The sequence below is a fragment of the Platalea leucorodia genome (genome assembly GCF_965183815.1).
Source record: "Platalea leucorodia genome assembly, chromosome: 3".
NCBI lineage: Eukaryota > Metazoa > Chordata > Aves > Pelecaniformes > Threskiornithidae > Platalea > Platalea leucorodia.
Window position 1 is genome coordinate 46,748,742 of NC_138825.1, and position 8,587 is coordinate 46,757,328.

At 56.7% G+C, this 8,587-nt stretch overlaps 1 protein-coding gene across 1 annotated transcript; it reads left to right on the forward strand.

Moving 5' to 3' along the window:
- Positions 1-2,928: 2,928 nt before the first annotated feature.
- RHOU (ras homolog family member U) lies at positions 2,929-7,642 on the forward strand (the record flags this gene model as incomplete). The annotated part of the gene is made up of 3 exons (XM_082306202.1): positions 2,929-3,262; positions 4,077-4,135; positions 7,187-7,642. 3 exons carry the CDS (start codon positions 2,929-2,931, stop codon positions 7,640-7,642), a joined length of 849 nt encoding a protein of 282 aa, XP_082162328.1.
- Positions 7,643-8,587: the final 945 nt, after the last annotated feature.

Here is an 8,587-nt window from a genome sequence, read left to right on the forward strand (position 1 = left end):
CGTACCTTTTCCCATTGTATGTGCCCTTTGTTGACTGCAAATGTGGCTCTGTCCCGTGCACAGAGCAGCAGGGAGCAAATGCGTCAGACATAACGGCATCCAGTCTCCATGCTCCACGCAGTTCTTCATAAATGACTGACGATGTTATTCCTTGTCTTGTGTAGATCCTGACTACCTTCAAAGTTTCACTCAAGTGATTTGTTTTCAATTCAGAAGAAGGGACACAAGACTCCGTGCAATTCACCCATTTTCCTCTTGGCTCACTTGAAGGAAAAGAAGGACCTATAACAATTTTTGGTACTGGGATTGGTGCCTGATTTTGATCAGGGATGTGATTTGTCACCTGTATCACTCCTACACCAAGCTATGTGGTTCACTGGTGAAACAGCATCGGTGGTCAAGATGTTACCACACTACAGATAGCTGTGAGCCCCCTCAACCATTACAGCAGAGCAGCCATGCGAAGGCTTCTCACTCCTTTCAGTGAAACATCTGCTGGGCTGAAGCTGTCTAATACCGAGTTAAACAAACGCTGTGACTTTGCAGCCAGGTGGCTGTGGAGCACGCAGGCTTTAGGGCTCTGCTATGGAGGGAGCAACCCCGGGAACAAGTGTGGCAACAGGCTGCCGTGGTGGTAACCTTTCGAACAGCTGCAGCTGTTTGCAAACTGAGCCTGCACCTACACACGTAATGTTTTTCCCTTTCCCCACAAGAATAACCCATATTAGCATTATCCCGGCACAACGGCATCCATACTCCGGGGAGTTAGCTGCAACAGCATTGTTAAAGCAATTCAGCTTTTGTAGGTAGACAGGCTATAATTACACTAAATTAAAATAGAATGCTTTTGTTCTAACCTCGGCATCTCCAGGAGCACTTGCACCAAAATAACCAAAGGTATGAATTAAGCCATTTCTGTTATTTTAGTACATGCCTGAGCGCAGGCAGGCTCCCACTTTGATCCTTCTGGCTGTCGATCCTGGCAAAGCTCAGCTGCCTGGGTGATCTCCTCTTTTCAGCCTTCATCACAGGGGTTCAATATATGAAAGCACCTGACAGGGAAATTCTTCTTGGTTGTAGCCAGGTGCCCTGTGATGTCTCTCTCTGGCACTAACTCCCATTCATGACAGCACCCTCCTTCTTCATTTAGGGGAAGGTAATTCTGCAGGGCTGGGGAGTCCCACATGTGGCTCAGTAGCCCCTGTGGGTCTTGAGCATGAGGGTCACACCGAGCCCCTGTGCTCCGCCGGCTGCTGTGCTTCCAGCCACCCCTGCCCGGCTGTGCTCCCTGCAGGGAGTGGGTGGGGGCTGCCGCCCCAGCACAGGGCTCCAGGGAGCTGTTTCTTCCCGACCCCTCCAACTGCACGCACAGGGCATCCAACCTGGGATCTTCCCAGCTGCCTTCAGCCAGGGAGGACCTTGGCTCTGGCCCTGCTTTGGAGTGCCCAAAATGTTGTCTAAGTGCACGAGTGCCAAGACCCCATGGACAGCCACAGCGGCTGTTCCCGTGGAAGAGGCCGGCGCACAGAGAAAAGCAAGATTAGCTGTACCAAGTGCTTATTTCCATGAGGGACGAGCCTCGGCAGGGCCTTCAGTGGTCAGACCACGCCGCTCCAGGGTTTACAGAGGCAGGCAGGCGACAGCCCTGTAGGCTCGACGTTTCCAGCTCCGCCGGTGAGCATGGGGCACGCAGCCGGGGCACGACGGGCAGCTGCGGCATGCGCCGCGGTGCGAAACCAGCCGCATCGTGTGGGTTTCCGTTTCGGGGAGGGAAATGGGGAAACAGCACGCCAGGTCGCACTAGGAACCCACTGATGCCGAAACCGGCAAACTGAAGTCCCGACGTTTGAGTCGTTTAAGCTATGTCTGCTTGCTGTCTGCAAAACGAGGACACGAGCACCTATCTCCCAGGTTCTCCAGGTGGCACCGTTCATGTCTGAACAGCGCTGTTAAGGTCCCCAGAAGAAATGTGTTAATGATGTTCCCAATTTAGGGCAGAGCCAAACTTTTTAGCGGCCTTTCATTTTCTGTGCTCAACCGCAAAACTTTCCATGGCCAACTTACTTCAACGGTGCTAAAAACGCAGTGCCCCCCTTTCCCACGGCACACGGCCCAGTTTATCCCTCCCCAGGCCTGCAGGCGGGAGCGTGCTCAGCGCCCGCCGCTCCCGCCGCAAACACCCCGGGAGCACCCGTCGTGCGCTCCCGCCCCGACCAGTCCAACCGATAGCAGCGCCTCCGGCGGGGGCGAGGGGCTCCCCGGTCCCAGGGCGCCTCTGGGCCCGCAGCCGGACCCCCTGGCCAGCGGACGGACCGCCCGGGCAAGCGCCGCTCCCGCCGCCCGCGGCGACGGCCCGGGGCGGCCCGGGGCGGCCAGGGGCCCCGACTGGGGGGGGGGGGGGGGGGGCGGCGCGCCCCCGCCGCGCCAGCCAATGGCGGCGCGCCGCTCGCCGCCGCGCTCCGCGGCGGGGCGAGGCGGGCCAATCAGGGGCGCGCCCGCGCGGCGGCGGCGGCGGCGCGCCCCCGTCCCGCCTGCCCGCGGCCGTCGGGGCGGGCGGCGCGGGGCGCTGTGGCGCCGCCTGCCGGGCCGGGCCGGGCCGGGCCGTGGCGCGCGGCGGCGGCTCCTCCCCGCGCGGCGCTATGTCACGCGGAGGCGCGGGGCCGGCGGCCGGGACTCGGTAGCGCGGGGCGAGGCGAGCGCAGCGCAGCCCGGATCCCGCCCGCTCCGGCAGCCGCCGTCGCCGCCTGCGCCCGGGAGGAGCCAGCGGCGCCGGGGCTGGCTTCGCGGCGGTCGCGCCGCGCCTGCCGGCCCGTCGGGGCCCCGCACCGCCCGCCCGCCGCCCCCGCCGCCGCGCCCCGCCGCCCCCCGGCCGGCGGCCCCGGGCCGCGCGCCGCCCCCCGGCCGGCGGGGCTCCGCGTCGCCGCGCGGATGCCGCCGCAGCAGGAGGGCGAGGCGGGCTACATCAGCAAGCCGGTGCCGGGCGGCTGCGAGGTGCCGCCGGTGCCCCCGCGCAGGGTGCGCAGCGGCCGGGCGGCGGCGGCGCTGGGAGCGGCGCTGGGCGGCCGCTGCCGGGCGGCGGGGGCCGGGGCCGGGGCCGCGGCGGGGGCCGGGGCCGCGGCGGGAGCCGGAGCCGAGCCGCGGCGCAGCATCAAGTGCGTGCTGGTGGGGGACGGCGCCGTGGGGAAGACCAGCCTGGTGGTGAGCTACACCACCAACGGGTACCCCACCGAGTACATCCCCACCGCATTCGACAACTTCTCCGGTAAGGGCTCGCGGCGGGGACCGGGGCGGCGGGGACCGGGGCGGCGGGAGGGGCTGCTGCCGCCGCGGGGAGCGGCGCGTCCCGCCCGTGCTTCCCCTCGCGGCCGCGGCGGGGCTGCTCGGGGCGGTGGGTGTGCGGCTTGGGTTATTTCGTTATTTGTTGATCGGGGGGCAGGACCGGGCTCAGGCAGGACCGGAGTTTGCTGGGCTTGCACGGCGGCCAGCGGCGCCGGCCCATCGCCCGCGCAGCGGGGCCAGGCTGCCCGCCGGTGTCGCGCCCGGCCGTGCGGGCAAAGCCGGGCTTTAATTACGCGCTCCCCGGTCTAAAACTTCCAGCGCTCGGCGAGATGGGAAGCGCCTGGAAGGAAAGCTTAAATATTGCCTTGTCTCACCATGGCGAAGGGGGAGGTTCTGGGGTTTCTCTGCCGTTCAGCGGGGGGTTTCTGTGTCCCGGGCGTGTCGGAGGTGTACGGGAGGGTAACGGGCGAAGCCCTCTGCAGCAGCAGCGGGGCCCGGCCGGCCCGGGTCGCTCTCCCCGCCGCCGCCGAGGGACGGCGCAGCCGCTGCCCGCCGCGGCTCTTGCGGTGAAATGAGTCGGAAAGCCCTGAAGGGCTTCTGTGTGCCCGAGAGTTGGCGACAGGCTCCCTTCCAGCTCTGTTAGCTTGTTAAATCTAAACTAATTGAAGAGAAGACTAAAAGAGCCGAGGGATGGTAAACCTTCCTTCCTTTCTTTTTTTTTTTTCCCCCCTTAATGGAAAACGTGTAAAGTTGGACTCACCACACTTTCCCCCCTCCCTCCTCCTTTCTCTCCAAAGCTGTCGTGTCTGTCGATGGCAAGCCGGTGAGACTTCAGCTCTGCGACACCGCTGGTCAGGTCAGTGAAGCCACTTATTTGTTTTAAGTGACAGCGGGAGGGGAGAAGTTGCGCAAAGTAGTCCTGCTGATGACTTCATGGATTTGAAAGGACTCCAGTGTTTGATCATCTTATTAAACTGCTATCGTTTTCGCTGCTGCTTAACCCGCTGCTTTGCCCGGTGCCTGTGGAAGGGTGGGGGACGTACTGTGCCTCCCCGTAGGGGCTGGGCACTGGCTGCTGCTCTGCTGGCTCAAGCTGCTGCTCTGCTTAGCCTGACTAGAAAGGCTGAGCATACTGGGGATTCAAGGGCCACCTGGTTTTCTCTTTGAGCGGTTGTCACTGTCTTTATTTTTGCTAAATAACTGCGAGTCTAAGAATTATGGTGTTTGGGATGTGTGAATGCAAAGCATCCACAGCTGTAGGTGTCCAGAGATAGAGACTGTGTTTTTGAAGGGGCAGAAGCTTAAGGGAGAAAAAAGTCCTATTGGGTGCTGTCCGTGGAGGCTTCATATTTGCCATTCCCACCACCTTAAAAAGTGCTGCGGCCCCAAAGCTGAGGTTTGCTGTAGTCTAAGTCCTGAGGGGCCAAGGGTGGCTGATGCACTCAGCTCCTAGTTTGCCTGATACGTAAAAAGAACCCATTTCTTACCACCTTATATTTTCTGCAATTCCCTGGCTTGTACCACGCTGAGCAGCGTGCAACACTGCTTGCTAGGGGTTGAGTCTGGGTAGCTAAAAGTAGCCAGAAGTATTTCGCTACCTAGCTGGTGTTTGAAGGCACTGGGAGTTAGGTTCCTGCACGGCTTTGTGGATCTGGGTCTACGCCTTCACTAAAACCACGCTGAAAAATCTCAGTGGCCTTAACATACAAATCTATTTAGGTGAGTTGTAACTGGGCGTCCTACTTAGGAAAGGGGTTTGAAGGGCTGTGCAGTCCTAGACAGCAGCACAGGACTCCCATGCGCCCTACAAACCAAAGCTAAAATCCTACAAGCAGCCTTCTGCGGGTAAGGATATGATGTAGAACAGCAGAACTGTCCCATGATTTCTTGCCCTGCTGAAGGGACGGGGTGGTACCGCAACAGCCTTGGCTGGGTGTGTTCACATGCAGAGTGTGGCAGGTGAAATTGCCATCGGGTGACAGCCAGTGGATAGGCAGCACCTCTGGAAATGCAACCAGAAGCTGCAGGCCCAGTCACCTCTTGCCTTCGCCGCCATTAATGGTTAAGATGTTTGCTCTGGCTGCCCCAGTGCAGCTGGAGTGGGTAGAGTCACTCCCTTCAAAATGAAGGGGTTATCTAAATTGTCATCCCAGATAAAAGATACCTAGCTGGATACTTTGGTAAAACAGTGAGATGGCTGCTGAAATCTGCAGCAAAAAAAGCACTCCAGGCAGAGGAAAATTGTATTTCAGCATCTCCAGCCCGAGGAGGTGTAGAGTCCCTGCAGGTCATGCACCTACCATTGAAACTGCAGGAGTGTACTTGGAATATAAAGGGCGCTGTTTCATCCGGATAGAAACCCTTAAGATCTGGGTTTGGCTTTCAACCACATTGAATCGAGCCCTTTGAGGTTTATCACGTAGCAAGAAGAGGCGATTCCATGGTGAGGTGCCTTTCTGTCATTCAGAGCGGCAGCTCTCAGTAAGTGTGAGGCTTCTCTTGAGCCAAGCGGTGAGAGCCTGGTTTCCTCTGAGGCTTAATCTGAGAATCCAGAGAGCTAATGAAGCTTGCTTTCTTGACTCGTGTTTTATAAATCGCTGTCTCTCTCAGAGATACTGCTGGAAGAAATTCATTCAAGCGAAATGAGACTTCTGAGGCTTCCAAGGGGCTTTAAACTGCGTATCCTGGGCCTCCAGAGGCGTTAAAGCAAAATTTCACATCTCGAAAATTAACATGGGACTTGCAATTCAGCAGTAAACTGCTGGTACCAGAGAGATGTTTTCAGCTGTGTGTGTTCTTTGCACTTTCAATTCAGAGCTTTTGAGAACACGGACCATTTTAATTAAAATGTCACTGCCGCTGAGGCAAATCCTACCTGTTCAGGCTGCTAGTGTTACCCTGCTTTTATCCTGCTGTCAGCATAAAAGCAGCCTGCCTGGAGTTAACCCTTGCTTCTTGCCGCATTCTTCGCCGAGGATCAGCACGCCTTTGTTACCGTGAGGTGTTTGGCTTTCTTGTGGCTAGTTCCTGAAGCTGAAAAAGGGCCTTGCTTTGCTGGAGTTTGCACTAAAAGGAAAAAAAAAAACCAACCAAGAAAGGTAGCGCTGGGAGGCCTGTTTGCAGTTTGTTTGATGTGGCATGGGTGGGAGGGAAAGGTAAAGCTCTTACTCTATGCCATTGGCATGTTAAGCCTGCACATTGTGAGTCGTTATTGCTGCCATCAGATTTAAATCCCTGGGCACAATGACAGGGAAATTATTCCCATATCCTGTAGGATGTTGTTAAGTAGTCATCAGTTTAAAAGCCGATTCCAGGAAAGGTACGCTTGCTGCCGCTTGTCTGCTCTGCTCTTGCCTGTATCTGGAGGTAGGGGTGTTGGCAGAGCAGCTTTGAGGGTGCTCCTCATCAGAGCGGCTCGCTGACTCACCCTGTGAGAGGTGGACCTGTAGAAAGTGCCTTCTCTCTCCCATGCTTCGATTTTTGGCTCGGTCGCTCGTGTGCCGTAACCTGCTTCCCGCGGCATTGCTCCTTGGCTGAGATAGGGCAGAGGGCCTGTGTGCAAAGAGCGAAGGAAATATTTAAGCACTCGAAACAAGCTGCGGCATTAGTCAGAAAATCTCAGCTACGTGGGGAAGCCACCACCTTCGTCCTGCGTGCCCGACGGTGGCAGGGTGCCTGCTGGCTAGCAGCCGTGAGGCCTCAGGCTGGGTACAGGCAACTTCTGCTTGCAACACAGCTTGTCGGGTGGGCTGGGTGCTCGTGTTGAGGTGCCTCTCGAGATGGCAGCGGCAGGTGATCCTCCTTCCCCAAAGATCAGTTGCAGGCCAGAGCTGGGAGCATACTGGGGCATCCACCGGGGTTGATGTGCTCCTTCTGTTGGGTGCTAACGCGATTTCATTCCGTGCAGGATGAATTTGACAAGCTCAGGCCTCTGTGCTACACCAACACGGACATCTTCTTGCTGTGCTTCAGCGTGGTGAGCCCCTCGTCCTTCCAGAACGTGAGTGAGAAGTGGGTTCCCGAAATCCGATGCCACTGCCCCAAGGCGCCCATTATCCTGGTGGGGACGCAGTCGGACCTCCGGGAGGATGTCAAAGTTCTCATCGAGCTGGACAAGTGCAAAGAAAAGCCGGTCTCGGAGGAGGCTGCGAAGCTCTGTGCCGAGGAAATAAAAGCCACGTCCTACATCGAGTGCTCTGCTTTGACTCAGAAAAACCTCAAGGAGGTCTTTGATGCGGCCATCGTGGCTGGTATTCAGTACTCGGATACCCAGCAGCAACCAAAGAAATCCAAGTGTAGGACTCCAGACAAGATGAAAAACCTCTCCAAATCCTGGTGGAAAAAATACTGCTGTTTTGTATAGGGATTGCAAGGACCTGAGTGCTGCTCTGAGGAAATCGAATAGAGGCTATATTAGCTGAATTCTCATTCTGTGTTGTCCCGAGTGTATAGTGTAGATCTGTATGTATGTGTATATGTTGCTAGTGGATATCCCAGTTGCCCTTTCAAGGGTGGCAGAAGGATTCTTAGTTAAATAATTGCTATAAATCAGGTCTGGCATCCAGTTTCGTGACTAAAACCTCTCGTTAAGGAAGAAGAGCGCCACGTGTCTGTGAGGGTCGAAGGATTTGTCCAAAGGATTCGACTTCTTGTGTTACGAGGTGTACGTGACCGGGAGGAGCACACCCGGGGCCTTTGCTGCCAGGGCTTCACAGGAGGAACGCGCGAGCGACTGTGGAAACGTAGAGCTCTGTACATGGACGGTCAAAGGGAAAAATAACACTGTGCCTCCTAACTGACATTTGTAGCTTTAAAACCCTACTCCTGCTCTCTTCTCCATGTCTTCCCAAGCCAACGCTCTTAGGGGTTGCTTTAAAAAGGGTATGCGAGAGGTGTAATCTATACGCAAATGCCGTGGTTGGAAAGGTCATGAATACACCTTCAGCATGGGGTGAGGGAACCTAATCCCTTACGGAGCTGACATCTCGTTTGTCACCTCCTGACTGTGTGAAAGTCCTTTCTGTCCTCCTTCCCCTGCCCTTCCCAGGAAGCCGCATGGAAGCCCGAGGAACATGACCAAGCTTTAACTTGCTACCTCGAGCAGTGGCGATTTCCTCTGCGTTTTTGCAGACATGACGACAGTTTGTCTATTTCAGCTGAAAGGAATGTAAATGCTGTTGTGTTGTTGTTGGTTTGTTTGTTTTTTTTTTTTCTTAATAGATGTAACAAATATCAGTGCAGCACCATGTAAGCTACATCTGGTTTTAAGTCTACAGCCAAGAATTTCAGGATGCCCCTCCTTACCTTT